General features: G+C 39.2%; 1 protein-coding gene across 1 annotated transcript in view; it reads right to left on the bottom strand.

The window, feature by feature from the left end:
• LOC131592227 (synembryn-B-like) overlaps window positions 1-18,629 on the bottom strand; it is a 32,161-nt gene that overhangs the window by 12,900 nt on the left and 632 nt on the right. Inside the window, exons 2-5 of the mRNA XM_058863612.1 lie at window positions 15,827-15,874; window positions 7,503-8,111; window positions 4,888-4,982; window positions 235-388 (exon numbers count right to left, since the gene is read on the bottom strand). Coding sequence (XP_058719595.1) covers window positions 235-388; window positions 4,888-4,982; window positions 7,503-8,111; window positions 15,827-15,874 — 906 coding nt within the window. The remainder of the gene's footprint in view (window positions 1-234; window positions 389-4,887; window positions 4,983-7,502; window positions 8,112-15,826; window positions 15,875-18,629) is intronic.

Here is an 18,629-nt window from a genome sequence, read left to right as displayed (position 1 = left end):
GTCAAAATATGAACTTTACATAAAGAGCCAAATGTTCACTCTCAGACATAAATAAACAAATAGCTTCAGATATTCACAGGAATTTGTTCTTTATTTTGAGGTGTTTCACAGTTTAGTAGGGTATCCATATTTGTGCTAAGTACTGGCTGAAAGGTTTATATAAAGTTTGATATATGTGCACTTTCAGCTTTAGTGAAAGAGGTCCCTTTTGTGAAAATTCCCGGTAGTCCATACCTTGTCTATTCTCTTCTCCATGAAATCCAGCAAAATCTGAATAGCTCTCATATTCATACCATTGTATTTTATATCTGTTTCCTCTTGGGACGATGAATTAATAAGAACATCCAAGCAAGAAACAGGAACATTGCTTAAGAGGTTGATTGCATTGCTGAAACAGATTTTAAAAATTCATTATTCATTTGGAAGAAAGAATTAAAAACAGAGTACAACTCACCATAAACTGCTTGTACAACGGCAATCAAAAAGAGGCTCTACAACTCAAACAATGCTTTATTTTCTCCTCTCTGGGTTTTAAAGAAGGTGGCCTGCATTATCGCCTGAGTGCTGGCTCTTGGAACAAACAAGGAAAAAGAAAGACAAAAAGTTCCAAAAGCAGCAGTGCAGGATTACTTCCAGCCCCCAGTCAGTATCCCATCCCATGGATAAGGCACAGCTTCCAGCAGCAAGCTACAGCAGCTGATCTTGCAGGACAGCAGGGGGAACTCTCACATTGATTTGCAGTGGTCAGGGCTTTTTCCTCCTTGAAGCTTAAAATATTTTACCACACATCTACATTACCAACATTAATGCGGCAAAATACAGTATGGACAACATTTCCTCCTGCTGTAACAGGGGGGCAAAGACCTAAGACCATTTCTTAGGTCCCCTGATATATTTTAATTTCACTTGCAGTACATATGAAATACAGAAGGCTTTAAACACGTTAAAAAAAGACTCAGGTTTATTTACCAAGCACTACCCTTCAGTAACTGGCAGTGTTCTCATTCTACAACACAAAGAGGAGCGTTTCCAAAGAGCCATTAAGTGATTTCAATTAGGCCACAGGGTCCCTCCCTCCTCTTTAATGGAGTAAGGTGGGACTTACTTTGCAAGGGTCTCTTGCAGGGTACTCATGCCTTGAGTTTGCTATCTACCCTGTTCCCACTGTACAGACTTGGGCTTGTACTGTTCCTGAACACTGGGAGAAATTACGCACATGCTGCAAAAATTAGAATTCTGTCAGTATTTACTTGCTGATGTCCAACTAAACTTCTAAATGGATGTATTTAGAAATAGCACAAAACTATTCAGGTTTACCCATGCAGTCCTCAAAGTGATCAATGAACCAATGAGCACTGATGTTTCAAGGACTGGTGAAGTATTCCAAGAACGGAGAAAACTTTTCAAGCAACTTCATTTAAGACTTTTAATAATATCTACTTAGAAGTTGCCCTCTTTTTCTAAGTTATTAACACAATTCTAACAAAGAATTAGCAAAAGAGAAAGCAAATCATGGCCATCAGACCATAACAGGATTTCTAACAAATGTGCTGGTTCTGGTTTGATCAGACTGGGTGGCTGTTCCACACTGTGCCATCTCCCTTTTGCTCTTTTAGTAATTGAAATTCAGACCACTGTTACTTTTGGGAACGCTTGTTCTCTTTGTTTTTTTCTAAATCCTGTTCAAGATATGTCTTTTATATCACGGAAGTATTCCTCTCCAATAATTCAGGAACAGTGAGAAACAAAACACAAGAAATTCAACAAATATTTGGTGGTTTCAGGCCTTTCATCAAAAGTTCTCTTTTTACCAGTTTCTTATTAAACAACCAAGTTCCCAAACACCTACAAAATTAATTTTCTGGATCACTGTGCCTGAGCTATTCTTTTCAATAAATGAAGCCCGGCTTTCTGATCTTTGTCACTCTACTGACAGTTTTATTTGTGGCAGAGGAGTGTATGAAATTCTCCAGCTACCAGGAAGTCAGTGACTATGCACAGATATGCACAATAGTGTTTGCATTCCTACTCCAGGGGGTAGAAATACTGCGTATATTACTCTCCCCTTTTCGGCTTCCTAGAGATCATTAATCACTGGGACATGACATCCACCCACTCATACTCCCAGCCCCCTCCTGATATGCAAATTCAGAATCAAAGGCCTATTTAGAGCCAGTGAATGCCTTGATTAAAACCTTGTTAGTGGGCAAAAATGGCACTCACTCTAACATGTGGTACTTTAAGTTGTTCATATTCAAACATTAAGTAATGATGCAACAGAACGACAATGACAAAATACTGGGGACTAAAGTAGTCAAAATATTTTTTATGGCTAACTTCTGCTTTTTTATTAGAACTAGCCCCACTGAGAATCAATATACATCATGGCTCAGGGCATGTATCCAACACACAGTGCTCACCTAAAATAAATCCTCAACTTACACATTCAGAGCACAGGCATTCAAACGATGTGCTTTAACAGGCTGCCTAAACCTTTCACTGGAGCATCTTAGCTTCTGCAGATTTACAAACTTAGGGAAGTGCAAGCAATCAGCAATCTTAAGAAACATATTTATATCTCCCTGATGCTTCATAAAGTTTATTTTGCATTCACCACTGTTCGTAATTTATTTTATTTTTAACAGTTTACATAATTGCCTTACTGATAGACTCCAGGAGGAAAGCAGAGCTGGAAGTTGTGCTCTGCTCTCTGATTCACACCTCATCTCTAGCAATAAAGATTGCATGGTCAGAGTCCAGCATGCTCAACACAGCCCAAATGATGACACAGCCTCTCTTTTTTAGCTACAGATTCCTAACAACAGTTTATTCGTTTGTTAGTGCAGCTCCTATCAGGAATTAAGTTTTGCTTGTCCAAATAGATCAGTGGACTGACATGGGGCCCTCTGATGCAGGTCCCAATCCCTTTGAGGATTTGCAGGGGCATTACTTCTGAGGATAGCTTTTCTGTTCCAGAGCTGACTTGTGATGAACAGTCTTGGTAGACAAGTGTATTCAATTCTATAGCTTTTATTGCATCCTTGTAGCATTCAAAGACAAAACTCAGGTTCAGCAAAAAGACTGAAATACTTGAATTGCAGCAGTCAAATCCTGCACAGTGCTCTTGCAGCATGTAAATCACGATCGAATGCCACAAGCAGCAAAGCAATACTTGCATTCTTTACTCTTCAGCTAACTTAACCAGCTACAGTTTGCTAACTGAGGGACAAAGTTGTTTCCTCAGCACAGCAGAAAGACTGAGTCTGCTGGAGAAGGGGGAACAGCTGAAGTGATACAAGGCAGTGACAAGTGTCCTCTTTCCTTCCTGCTTCCCCCTCTCAGAATTATGGAGAACCTTTGCTTTTACTTGGTATCTCCATAAGGCCCATGTAGGCAGCACTGCTACAAAAAATCTCCCTTGCAACTGAAAAAAGCAAGGACAGAAATCACACCAACACTACATCATCTTCACAGCTGCCTACTTCTTTATGTAAAGCCCTTTCTAGATGTCAGCTGCAAGTGTTTGCAAAAGCTAAAACCAAAAAGGACCTGCATAACTTGCATCCTTTTGCAATAGCACAAGACAATTATATTTTACAGGGCAATACATTTAACAGGGTGATCAGACTAGTCAGATTTTTGGACAAGGGAACAGATTTTGGGAAGAGCATCAGCTTATAATAATTCTTGCAGCTCTCTCGTAATTACTGATTTTATCCAAAACTGTTAAATTCTCCCAGCAGTAGGGATTTTATTCCTGCCAGTCCCTCCCTTAAAGGAGGCTGACAGCACAAAGCACCCACCATAAGCAGCAGCAAAGATAAAACAGTAACTGCCCTTTAGGACATAGCACTACCTTCAGTCATGGCAACTACTGCAGCAGTATCCTAAATTATTCCAAACTAGTCTGCACAAACTGAGAAGGGCTCTGATGTAGGATTTTAGTGTTCACCTCCAAAGACTGTTGATCTCTAAGAGCTTTCTCAGATTTTAATCAAGCTCATTTAACACTTTCAAGATTGCTGAGTGTGAAAAGCTGTATCCTTCTTCCTAGAGACTGGCTCAAAGACCTTCAAAAGATCCTACAGTTAGATATGCAGACATCTCTGAAGAAGAAAATGGCAACATTTCAGTGCTGAGGGAAGGTACTGTACTGTCAGGCCCAGTGAACAGCCGACCTACTTGGTAAAAATAAGGGTGTCATAGAGAAAGAACAGTAACACTAAACAAAGAACCACCACCTCACCACAAATAATCTGAATTTTGATTGAGTTCCTGGCTATCAATACATAACAGTTTGGGTACATGACTGAGGAAAAAAACCCAAACCACACACCTATAACTGTGTGATTCACTCATATTAAAACAAAAAAAAATATTATTACCAAGAAAAATTATTGGTACCTCCAATAAAGTAGGTTATAACTATTGGGATAAAATATCAACTTGTTACTTCCACCCCAATCCATCAGAATTGCAAAACTTACATACTGAAATCTCAAAATGTAGTATTTTCATCGGCTTCTGTGCAAAACAACAGAAGTTGCATTCCACTTCAATTAGACCTACACTTAGAGCTTCCATATGGATTTTCACCCTCAGATACATACACATGAACATAAAAACAAAATTTTAAAAAGGTGAGCTTAATTATCAGTGATAGAAAATAACAATCTTGCCAGCCACCTTCTCTCTGGAAAACTGGGTATGTTTAAACAATGTTTGAGGAAAACAGCTTTCATAAAAAAAAGATTAACAGTATTAACTCAAAGTAAACTCATTGTTTCTCAGATTTCCACTTTAGATTTTAGGCAAAGTAATTTCTATTTAGTAAAACTAAACAAACAAAAACCTTTTAACATAGATGGGTTGTGCAATTCTACCAACCTGTGCAACTCTTCAGTTTTTTCTTCAGTAGGGCCCGTAGTTAATAAGCAGTGTCGAAGGATGGCAGCCATGTAACGAAATTGATGAGATTCATTCTATATAAATATAAATTATGAAGATATTTTTTCATTTTGAAGATTGCAAGTGAGGGTTTCAGGTCACTAGAATAATAAAAGTTAAAGACGGAAAATACCTATTAGATCATAACATCCATCCCTATGAATAAAAGGACTGTACCTTAGTGTTCACTGAATGCTGAATGCTACATAAATCTCATAAGCTGATTTTGAACCAGGCCTTGTAAAACTCACTGGGGAGGTTTTTCCAGTTAAATCAGCCTTCATTACTACAAAACCCAGTTACAAGCGTTTGCTCAATTCCATACCATATTCCTAACATACCATTCTCTACCTTCTTGTATTTACACCAGGCCACCTCTTCATTCATTTAGCTTATACATATTCTTAATTTATTTTCTCTTCATTTAGACCTTTTGCTGCCAAGTTTCATTCCCTCCACCCAGTCTGTCTCTTTCTAACTCCCTTGCTTCTGCCCCCTTGATACCTTTCCTCCATTCCACTAGTAACCTCTCAGAAACCTTGCCCTACCTTTTCCTCTCTCCAAGCAACCCCCACTTCCAATCTCCCACCAGACAGCAACCACACAAAAGTAGAACAGTAACTGCAACCATTTAACTGTGTATCATTGTCCTCACCCTTTTTCAACAGCTCTTCTTGGCATCTATCATTATGCTCTGGAGCGTTTGACCTGGCACTAAGCACCCAATACATCTTTTGTAGTATCAGCATCCAAATCTGCCAACTGTACCACCTGCTCTTGTCTGTCTTTGCTACTTTGAAACCATTTCCAGTCATTAAATACTGGAGTTTCAAATGGTTCTCTCTACATTAGGATGGATCTTGTTTAGCTTTCCACCCACATGTCCCAACATCTCTGCTGACCTTTTATTTTCCATGTGTTCTGCTTTTTGGAATCTCTTTAAATTCTGTGTCATCAGACCACTTAACACACCTTTCACTCTTCTTCCAGGCCATTAAAATTGCCACTGGAATATTCACTAAGCAGAATGTCACCTAACATATCTGGCTAACAGCCACTAAAAAGTTCTGTAATTTAAAAGTTTTCTGCTTTGAGGAATTTCTAGTAAAGTTTTATAATTTAAGCTTCATGCCAAAATGCAAATAAGCTTCTCCTGCCCTGAGATGTCTTAAACCCTCATAAAAAAAAAAAAGCAAAAAAAAAGCTGTATGCACAAAAGGCTGAATGCATGCTTGGGATATTAAGGAGAAAAGACAGTGAGCTGGATTTTACATGTCTCCAGAATCAGTATTTGTAAGAGCAAACCAACTTCCAGATAACAAGAGCTTACCTCTCAAGAGGTGAACATGTAATACAGTTTCTTTTTCCAACTTTCCATACAACTGTGTTACATGCTTTTTTACCTCCAGAACAATCATTTGTCTATACAAAGAGCTTTCACAAAGTTAGATACTTTTAATAAGGGTCTAAGTCAGGAATATAAACAGAAGAAAGAAACCTCACTTTCTTTATATATTTCCTTGAAACTCAAATATTAGCTTCTCTAAGCCCTCCAACACTTAATCTTAAATTTAAGGACTTCTTATTCAGTATATCCTTGAGACATTAAAGCAAATAATAAACTTCCAACTTTGCTCAAGTTTTACATTGCTTAAAATTTTAATTAATGTCTGATTTGATGCTTAGTTCAATGTACTAAAGAGAACAATTATTAGCAAGTTTTAACTACTGTAGAATTTTGATCAGCTTTATATGCTGCATATTTACCATGTCCAGTGGAAAGTAAATGACACTGTTCTAGAGACTATGATGTGGATTAAAAAGAAAGGTTGCCTGTATAACTCTCCTGCTTTAGCACAGACTCAGGTTATTCAGCAAAGTCACCCCTGTAATTTCTGTTTATAAATGTAAGGATGCAACACATAGGAAGCATATTTATCTGCGGAAAAAAAAAAAAGATCTGACATAATAATAAAAACAAACCAAGATAAACCTTATTCATAAGACATAACAATAAAAGTGTATTTGGTTTTTGTACTTGATCTCATCTTAAAAGATCACATTCAAGTCCAAAGCTGGTGTTGGGAGGATGGGACAAAGATATTAAAAACATTAGCACTCTTTCATCCAAATTATTTATTAAAAATGAGAGTTGATGTACTTATCAAGCAACAGGCAAAAACTACAGAGTACTCTCAGCTCTATCTATAGCCCTATTGCCATCATCCACAACCTCCAGAGATGCAGCCACCTGGTACGCTTAGATAAAGAAGTTTTTCCTAGCCAGCTAATTATTAGTGAACAACATTTATTTTCTTTTGGAAATCTAAGACTTTTATGAAATAGTATTATTTGCATTTTTGTATTCTAAACCTTCTACAAGTTTTAACTTGTATTAGGCAAGCCAAGCTGTTCTCCCATTACACAGAAAATGTACGGAAAAGATTTTCTGCCCAAGAAGTGACAGGAACAACAACCGCCTCCTGTGTATCTACCTGCTGGTTCTTCCAGGCTGAACAAAATCAATTGAAAAAAGCACTTCAGCTAAGCCTTACCTTGCTGTGGACATTCCAACTGTCAAGTGTTACATTAAACAGAGCCTTTAGTGCTTCAATGGCACAATCTGTCTCTTGCAAAGATAGAGGAGGCCTGTCACGATCTTCTGCTGCTTTATATTCTTCTGTCCATCTTACACTCAGGGAACTCTCCAAAGCCTGAGTCAAAACTTGCACCCCTTGTAGCTCCTGACGCAACTGTGCTCTAATATCTGTGTGCAGAAGCGACAAGAGGAAGAGGAGACGCAAATCAAAGCATTTAATGTCATCAACCAGCTGCCGGTCCTTACACTCCTGCAGAAGATTGCAGAGCATCGCTGCAAGATTCAGTTCCAAACTGAGCTTCTGTGCAACTGAACTATTAAAAATTATGTTACAGAGGCATTTTAAGGCTTCTACTATCACAGGAAATTCAGATACTCTCTCCAGAGGATCTTCCACAGTGTCCAGCTTTGCTAGCTTCATAAGGATCTGCATGTTCCTCTTTGTGGTTACAGGCACTAAAACCTTCTTGTCCCTGGAGAGAATCCGGAGGGCCTCCAGGCAGGCAACTTGACATGAAGTTTTTGTGTCTTTTTCAAGGATGTTTAGAATTCCCTCACACAGTTTCTAGGCAAACACAACAAAGAAAAAGGGAACAGTATTAGTGCCAAAATATTGGTGGCAATAGGAAACTACTTTGCTAAGCTTCCATATAACTTTTGAGGTTTTATCTGACTTGAGAAACTAGGTGTTCCATATTAGAGCTTCAAAATACGAACTGTTACCAAAAGCCTCCAGAGAGCACCAAAAGCACCAAAGCAGCTTTCCTTATGGACACAATCCAAACACATCAACATTTGCAAAAGCATTAAGCCAAAATGGCAGCTGTGACCCACCACTGCCAGTTACAGAATCAGGACTAAGAACTCCAGAAGAAAAACAAAGCTAGAGAGAAGGGAAAGCTTTTAAAAATATGTCAAAGTACAACAGTCATACCTATAGCACCTTCAGAATTTTATGTTAAGGTTGTTTCAGTCAGGAGGCTGGGAGGAAAAGAAACCAAAATAATTGCTACTTATACAAGGATTAGTACTCCATGTTTAGTAACATCTGTAATTTGTGTGGTCACTTCAACCTAATTGACAGACTTCTCCCATTTTAAGTACAACTCTCAGAAATAACATCTCTGACACAGAAACAATGCAGTTTCACTTGAAGGCAAACTGTAGCAGTTTTACCAAACCAGCAAAGCTGTTGCTTTATCAACACAGATTGTTCTTGATGTCAAAACAGTTCACAGCTTCCTTATACCAACAGGACTGCAGGGGTAAATAATCATATAAATGCAGCAACACTCAATAATCAACAGGTCAAACCATAAGACTTGAATTACGGAAGTATTACCTTTTATAAGACAGAAATGGACAATCAAAGGCAAGAAAAGAGAGGCCAGAAGAGATTGCTTGATGTGAGAGGACTCCAATGGGTTTTTATGCATTATGTTCAAGGCACTACTACTCATGGGTACTAGAAACAGAAGCAAAGTCACAAAAGTTCCCAATACCATAGAAATTGCACTGTTACCTCCTAGGACGCAGTTCCTCCTTGCTCCTCTCCTCCCCAGCTTGGTGTCTTGACCATCAACATGAACGAATTACCAAAGAAGCCAGAGCAGCCACTGAGTGGAAGAGCCCTAGCGCAGAAGTCTACTTAGGACCCAAAATTCATACTGTGCCAAGAAAGTGATTACAAAAAGCATAGGAATACTAGTAAAGTGTAAAATGGTTCTTGGGAAATGGTCTCTGGAATTCCACTTTTCATCATCACTACCACAATGAAAAGGTGAGGAGCACAGAAGCCCATGACCCTGACACAAAGCTCAAAACAAAGGTTCCACTTAGGACATCTAAACCAATATTATTACTGTGATGACTTACAATTAAAATCAAAATAAAAAAATTAACAAAACCAACAACAAACATTAAGTCTAAAGCACATCTAGAACAGACATTCCACAGGAATATGGGACTTCAAGAAAACAACTTGTTTTCTTTTAACTTCAGCAAAGTTAAAAGAAAATGTATGAACGAAGTCAAACAGCAGGAACTCACAGTATGATTTCTAGTATGCTTGTCCTGGGATTAAGCCCACCCAAAAGCACCACCCAGACAACCAAGATCTTGACTGCATTTCTACAGCCCTGACTAGACTAATCCAGCAAAGAGTTTGAAAACAAGGAATGAGCCCCAGCTCTCATAATGTAGACAACATGAGGAATATTTATCAGAATATTAGAGACACTACAACACTATAAACCCCACATGTGACCACCTGTACAGGCATATAGGTACTTACAGATAAAGATACCCAAGTACAGAGTTCTCAGACTTCTTCACCACTAACCTAACGCTGCTCACACAGATCTGCACAACTTTCTGACTTAAGCATGGTATGCCAGACTTATACTAAATGTTTCTGTAAGTGGCATCTTTGAAGTGTTTTTAAAAATGCCTAAAACAAAAAAATGACCAGTGTAGATCCACAGCCAAATCAGTCACAGCTCAACTTCCCTCTAACCTTTCTTTCTCATGTTGCTGAGAGTTTTCCATACAATTAACACTGCTTTGCAAGCTGAAATGTGGAGTCTGGTTTTCAGGAGTAACACACAACTGAACAGACAGTTCACAGAACTTCAGAAAAATGCTAGTTTATTCTGTGTTTAAGCACTTTTCAACTAGACTTTACAGTTATTGTCTTCCTTGTTGGTAACAGCTGCTACACTGTGGTCTGTAACAATCTGCCCAAATTCTGACTAATTTGATTACAAGGAGACCAAGCCACTCAAATTCTGACTTAATTTTTCCCCCCCTAAGTTTTACCTGCCTGCTGCTATGAAAGTGTCACTGTAAAATGTCAAAAGTACTGCAGGAGAGATCCCAAAGGGCATGAACCTCCTGCTGACTTGCTAGGAGAGTTGGAAGTCTAATCTTCCCTCCATACAGTAAATGACATGCAATTTAGTTAAAAAATATATAATCATCTCTTGGTTTCAAATTTTAATGAAAGGCAACCCCTAAAGAGTTGTAACTCTGAATAGTTGTATTAAAGATAGCTATTAAATAGAATTATTTTTTTTTTTTTTTTTGAGATTTATCCACCTGTTTACAACTTAAACTTAACTGCTGACAAAGTTCTCTGGAGTTAAGACCCAGGCAGCCATCAAGAGTGATTCTAGAGGAATCAGCAATCAGTTAGGATACCTGTGACAGCGAACCACTGCTGGCTGATCCCAAGAACCATCAGCAGCTCAGGAAAAGCTAGAATATCTGATTTTAATTGCAGAGCATCCATGGGAAGATTCACCCCATTAGGAAATTGCTTTTGAGACTGCTAAAATCAAATGCCATACTGCACATTTTCACATAATCTGTTTTGGCCTTGATGGTACAAGGGTAATGATGAAATGATGCACAGAGAGAAGCAAAACAGGAAGAGATGTGACCACAACAACATTATTATGCTTTTCATCTTCTTTAGGTGGTGCTCTTTCCACCACCCTGTAGGCCATTAGCATGGCATAAACTAAAGGGCACGGATTTCATTTATGTGGCTGGAAATGGAAGCAAGTGAAAATTCAGACAGGAAGGTACCTCTCCCTTCCACAACATGCATGATGATTGTTCCAGTTTAAGGGGCTTCGTTGCCACCCTTCAGGTCACTGTAAGATTTCAACATTTCTTTGTTTGGGGGTTCTATCCTTTCAACATCCAGATAACATTTTGACTTTCATCAATCATGCTACAGCAAAAAGTGTTCTTCATATACTTTTTCACAGACTCAAGGCAGTTTCCAGTTTTAACTTTTTTTTTTTTTTGTAAAATCCATTAATTTCTCTGAAATTCAAGATTTCTCAGCTTTTGTGCTAATACTAAGATTAACACAGAACAATGCACACCATTACTTTTGTCTATGTTGTAGTGTTAAATCTTGTGTTAAAACAGGAAGGCCAGAAAAACCCATTTGTCATCTTGTTTTGAAAAGTAAAGTATTAACCTATTTTGGTTCTTTATCTTGACAGCATAAAGTCTTGATGCTAAGAAGCAACACAGCCGAGCAGAAAAATACCTCTCCAGAGATACAAGAGACCTGTGCTTTCTCCCTTGCTCACCCACAGACCTGCTCTGCGGCTTTGGGCCAATATAATTTCTTTACTTCCATTATCTTCCACTGTCTTTGTTCACCGGCTGTTTATGCTGGGGGGAGGGGAATGAAAGGGAAGCACAGCTCTACAGTTTCTGTGTTTAAGTGTCTATTAGGCTTCAGAGCTTAGCACCCATGGCAATAAAAAAGTAAGCCCATGAATGCTTGAAATGTTAGTTACAAGTTTCATTTCCCTGGAAGTTGAGACAACATTTACACAACACGTATCATCAAGTGTGCTAAATAACAGGACAATTAGATAACCTCCCCAGAGAAGGCTGTGCCAAATTTTTGCCTAGTCTTTGTGGACAGATGTGGGTGGGGAGGGAAGGTGTATACTTGCACTCCTTGAGGATTCAGCCTGCTTTATTTTGAGCACTTCACTGTTGAGCCCACACTACAGCGGGAGCTTGGCAGTTTGGCAGCTCTGACATGGCACAGCTCCAAGCTGGAGGTTAGAACATGTGAGAGCATGACAGTTCTGCAGGTGAGGTGAGGAGCACACTGAGCAATCCCTGTTGTCAGAACTGGTGGATTAAACACTTGCTTCAGAGTCACAGAAAGGTGAAATCCTGCGTAGCTGCACTCACAGCAACCCCTGCTCACCTCACTGGACAGGGAGAGGGAGAACCTTTTTATCCTTCATAAACCCATGGTGAAAGAAGAATGTTAAAAGGAGAGATGGGTTTCACAAACCTTAAGAGGTTTCAGTAAAAGCCAAAAAACGCTGGATAGGAGCGGGCAGGACCAGTGGGAATTCGAACAAATGCTCAGTATTAATAAAGGATACTTAGTACTTTTTCCTCTTAGAGACTGGTACTCCCTTAAGGGGTTTTGGTGAAGTCAGAACAGTAACAACAGCAACTAATACTGAGATACCACACAGTGTGCCCACAGGAGAACATGAGCTTAATATTTTTACAGGACACTCACTAATAGACTTTAAAAGCTTGCCCCAAATTTACTGGGAGGAGAAAAACTGTGCCCTGGTGGCTGCAGGACCCTTCACACCTCCCTGAAGCATCACAGCATTAACAGCACTATCTAATAATGAGGTTCTCCTAAGATTTAGAGCGTGACAGCGTGATCTTGCTCCATCAACATACTTCACTCTTTCCATCCTTCCAGAGTTAAAATATGGTACTGCCCACAGACTTAGAGACTCTCCCCCCATCATGAATTTAACTGGTAGAGAAAGCCTCACAATACATTTGATATGATTTACCACCTATTTTAACAACTTGAAAACACTCAGTGACGCAAGGGGAAAAGACTGTTCCAGTGATTTTCTTCCCACTCAATTTTAGATCCATCATGTTCAAATTTAACCCGGACAATAACTCAAGAATTCTGGTCTCAAATTCTGAAGATTTCTGTTAAGGGACCCAACACAGTAAGCTGGACCTAATACAGCAGAAATCAGACGCTGCAAGTACTACAAAAGGTGAAGCAGACACAAAGGTATGCAGCTCAAGAGGAAATAGTTCAATCATGTCAGGTAAGAATATGGCTTGTAAGTCATATTCTTACATTTGGCTACAGCTTCCCCTTTTTTCCCTTTCATCCTGCAAACTCAGTGCCTTCATCCAAATTAAAAAGCCTTACTTGCCATCTTGGACAGATTTATTTCATCTGTTATATCACAGCAAACAGTGCTGTGGTAACTTCCAGCTGTGGAATGCTATGACCAACAAGGCAATCAGTGCTGAGAGATTTCCAGGGCACAAAGAGTACTGTAATTTTCTTACCATTTGAAGTCTGCAAACAGCACGAATGTGTTGCTACTTCAGAAGCAGTATTTGGCCTGGACAAAGTATAAATCATGGAGAGCAATGCTATTAAATAAGGATCAAGTGGTCCAAAAACCCCTTTCCTTTTTGTATTAGGACATGAGTTTGAGCTGAAGCACCTGCTGTGCCACAGAGAGGCACCACAACTGACAAGTCTCTCCAAGGTGACTGCCTGGATATTACTTTTATAATAAAAATAAAAGTAATAATAGATATTACTTTAATATCTATTTTAATAGATATGACTTTTCAGGAGCAGACCTAAAGAGCCAACTGTTTGTCTCAACCATGCCATGGTGCTGTGAAGTGTTGCAGTTCTGAATACTCAGCTTTTCCCTGTAAAACACTGTCAACAACCTCTTGACTGCTTGAGACAAATATTTTAGATTTCTAAGAACTCATTAAGCTCCTCAGAAACAACACCACTGCCTTAATTTCAGCTGCTATTCCAGAGCACATTTACTTCTGGTTGGCAATTTCTATACTGTTCACACACAGAAACTGAAAACAGGCTTCCAGAAATTCATATTTTTTATTAGTAGATAAGTTAAGAAGGATTGGCACTGACTTGATGTGCCTGGTATCTGAGAGGATCATACAGTACAACACGGATTGACATCTGATTTACACCCAGAACACTCACCTCAGACAGGCCAAGGCAGACACACACATCATTAAACAAACAACCAGGACAAATACCAAGGACAGCTCACATTACAATCTTGTGTTTTTATCACCCCTGTGATATATTACAGTCCTGTGACTATGTCCAGATATACAAGCTTGATACCATTACCTCTTTTCCTGTCTTCTAGAGGACACAACCTACTTTCCTCCTAAAATTCAGTATCACAAACTCACTGCTGATTTGGTTAGGTTATTGCCTAAAAGCATCGTGCTTTGATAGTCATACATCACTGCAGAACAATTTACTCAGTCCAACTGACCCAGCCTCTTGTCAAGCCATAGTTTTGGCCTTCCTATATTTTGTATTTTCAGCATGTCACTGGTGTGTATGGGTAGCTTAAAAAAAAAAAAAAATCCTTATACTGTATAACTTACATTCACCTCTCAAAACTCCCTGGGCTTTTGTCAATTTGGCTTCTGCTCCCCTTTCCTGCATTCTGTAGTTGGCAATCAATTTTTCAGACTAGACATTTGCTCATTTGCAATATAAAAAGGGATGGGAGGGATGGTGAGGGAACAGAGGTAAGAATACTAAATCCAGATCCCAGCCGAGTTCCTCTACAGATCAGAAACGACACACAGTCCATCACCACATCATGGAGGGTCAGCTTCGAGTAAAGCCATAGATAAAGGAAAGCTAAGAGGTCTTTGAATCCTTTGTGTAACAAGGAATTGCAACTGAAGATTACAGTACAAACAGCTGATGGGTTTGCAAATGCGAAAAACTGACAGACTTAGCATCCCACCCATTTCTATCAGAAAAAAAAAGCCCACCTTAAAATATTTAGATTTAGCATAAGATCATAGAATGAAACAATGCGTGCCCAATTCGAACAAGCTATCCTTGTAGGAAGCTTGCAATTCTGATTTCAAGCTTTGAGTTTATTCCAGAAATAGGAAAAACATACAGCCTTATTCACTAACGAAGGTTTTCTGAATAAACATGCAAATCAGCCCCAAAGCTAATTACCCAACAGAAAGGAAGTGGGTTGTTATTACATATTATACCCTAAAAATAACAACAGGAAAAAATAAAAAATTCTATGTCCAAGCTTTAAATGCGAGGCTTTGGATGGATCCCAAGGGATTTGTTAAGCCCTACCACACCTGGACAGCTCAATTCATATTTCCCAGCTTTGACACCTGACATGCAAGTACCACATCTCACTGATTATAGCCACCTTTGGAATAATAGGCTTCTGCAACCCTGTCTTCCTTACAGCTTAATAGCTTTCTTTACTTATCCCTTCATCTTAATCCCTAGTGTTCTTTAAGCATCTCACATAGACAAGAAATACGTCAGTCATATTGTTACCTGCTGAGAAGAGAGAAAATAGAAAAATCTATTGCAAAATTTTACCTCAGTAGATATTTACCTTTATTCCTCCACCTCATCTCAAATCTGTACCCAGCAAAATCATTTATAGGCTTTTCTGTAACTACTTTCATTCAAGACTGGGGGCTTTGCTAGGGGAATGTGTCTTTCAGAAAAAAAGGGGAATGTATAGTTGTCATGTCTCTTGGACTGAAGAAACAAAAATTAAAAAAAACTTGCACCCTTGCACTGCTTGCACCCTTTCACAATAGCAGCTAGGTTAAGAGATTGCCTTTACTCTTTTATACTTCTACATTAAGGTATGCAGCTCAAGAGCCTATTTGACTCACCTTTCTTTTGTCTTCATCTGCAGGGTCAAATCTGAAAGTGGCCCGATTCTGTAAGCAAAGACAAGAGTTTGTGTTTGTTACATGCACAGCAGCTGCTGAGAATGTAATACCTGCAAAACTATTCAAAATTTCAGAGGTCTGGTTAAGCCCAGCCTCAGATAATGAGGCTACAACCATGTCATACTTTTCCCATCCTCCCCAACAGCAAAAGCTTCAGTGACTCCAGTGACAAGTTTCACAATTACTACTGGTGCAGAGCAAGCTTTTATCTGTGGGATCTGAGTCAACCACCTCACACATGGCACTTGACAGGGTGAAAAATGAGAGACTGCCTTGTGTTTTACACATACCTCATTACCCAGATTCTTCCCCAAGCAGATCTTGCTTACAAGCTTCTGACTGCTCTGACTGTTCCAAACCGGAACTACCACAGCATCATCTTGCCCAGAAAACAAGTAGTAGAAATCAAATAAGCCTTGCTACAAAAACTACCAGTTTCTGTGTTCTAGCAGCATCCAAAACACCTTACCAACAATTTGTTTCTCTGGTACAGTTAAACACAAGATAGACACGGTCTAACAACAAGTCCTTGTTTTTTATTATACACTTCAAATAGCAGTTTACTCCAGTTCTATGTTAGTAGAGCTATGTTAGTCCTGAAGAATGCTATTAGTGAAATATTACTCATATGGCAAAAGTTATTCTGCCAGACAAAGAAAACAGAACTAATACCAGACAGTTTTCTTAACATTTTAAAACTTTCAATTAAAATTATCAAATATGATAAACAGCTTCTAAAAAAATAAAAAAAAAATCTCAATTTCTACTTCTAATATGCAACTTGCTACATCATGAATGTGACTGGAAAACAAAGTGACTTTCCATAGCACATTTATGGGCCTTACCTTTTGTGAGCCAAGCTCACAATTACACAGAAAGGCCTTGGACATCTACCCAACCACCAAAGGTAACCAACATCAGTTAGAGCCTTGAGGATGGTAGGAAAATCATTCCCTTCCTCTCTCAATAGTAGGCACATAATCTCCTTCCTCTCTCCTACAAGGTGCCCAAACAGACCACAGGAGTTCAGCAACATGCCAATCAAAAGCAGGTGAGCATTAAATGATGAGAAATTAACCAAGAGAAAGCAACCTTTATGTTTGCACATGAACATTTTTGCAAATTTACAAAAGCAATGTAGTGAGAACAAGCAGTAGAAGAACAGAGATTTGGAATAATCATTGCAAATTGGCTAGCACAGAGAAACTCCAACAGCCCGATTCATTTATCTCATTATGGTTATTCTATAGGCAACTGCACCTTGGAACTACACTTGATCCATCCCTCTCTTTTCAATTAAAGAATATTTAATTTGTGATTTGGGAAAAAACTAAGGAAACCTAAAGCTCTGGAACCTGGAATACTCTGCCCAGTCTTTGCTGGCCCATAGACAAAGTGTCAGTAACAAAGTGTATGAAAAAGAGATGGAGGAAATATTATTAAAAAGTTTGAAGAAATGCAGTAAGAGCAATGTCATACTGAGACAGCACTAAAGTTTCTCATCCCACTCCAAAAGTATTTAGCTACACATTTAACTCCAAGACTTCATGCAAATACTTGATATGTCAGAATAGAAGCTACACAAGCTCTCACTCTGTCCTTAAGGATTCAACTCAAGCCTAAATAATTCATCTGGGAAAGCTGCTGAAAAGGCATAAAATCCAGTAAGGGAAAATTAAGAAATTATGCTTGTGCATGCTTTTTGACAGAACACATTTAACATGGGGTCATCTTGAAGAGTAAGGATGGAGACAGAAGGTTCCTTCAATCAGAATCCTTCCTCTGTACCTCAGAGGTCAGCAAGTTAAAACAGATGTGTCGCATGAACTCCTGATCTACCAATCCTTCAGAAAAAATGTGCCTGCAGCAGCATCAATCTCTACCTTTGAATTTCACATGCACAAAGGCAGCCTATGTCAAGACTGTTATTCAAGGTTCTTCTACAAGCCCAAGTCTGAGTGAAGAAATCAGTTACTGCCATTGTTAGATGTAAAATATATTGCACTTAAGATAGCAAATTTCAAGACACTTCTTGGAGGCTGAAGAATACCTACATCACATCTACATTCATTTGACTTCTCTCCTAATCACAAAGCTATGAAACTTTAACTAAAGATCTGAATGTTCATTCCTGTAACAGATCCCTAAATTTCAGTCAATAATTAGTTCAACACGACTGCACTTAAATTACAGCCAAAGCCAAACTCTGAGTCAGTACCAGCTTTAGAGACTTGTGTACCAGTCACACAAGCACCTATACAAAGTGCAGAGACCCACCTGATGGGCTGAGACATAATCTTTCAGAATGGACTGCACTGCTCTACTACAACCTAAGTGTCAAAATGCCCGCATCGGGGGGGGGGGGGGGGGGGGGCGGTAATATAAAATCCACCCAACATCTATTTTCACTTTGATTTTCACCTGCCTACATTAGCAGGAGACCCCTCCACTTCTTGACTGAAAATACCCATATCAGACTACAACAGCAGCAGACCCTTACTACTTTTTCATACCTTCCGGCATTAAAAGCTCAACCTGCTCAAAGCTGTCTTCCCCTTTTGCTTTGTTTGGCCAGAAACAGGGAAAAATGAAGCGAAGTCTGCCAGCCCACATCACACACAGCCCCTGCACACTGACACGGTCACTGTCCGGGCGATGGAAAGCCCTCGCTATTCCCGGTGACAAAGGGTTGCCCACAAAGGGGAGCACCTCAGGCAGGTGGGCAGGTACCAAGAGCCTTCAG

This window comes from Poecile atricapillus, chromosome W (assembly GCF_030490865.1).
Source record: "Poecile atricapillus isolate bPoeAtr1 chromosome W, bPoeAtr1.hap1, whole genome shotgun sequence".
Classification (NCBI taxonomy): domain Eukaryota; kingdom Metazoa; phylum Chordata; class Aves; order Passeriformes; family Paridae; genus Poecile; species Poecile atricapillus.
This window is presented reverse-complemented; position numbering and strand designations above follow the sequence as displayed.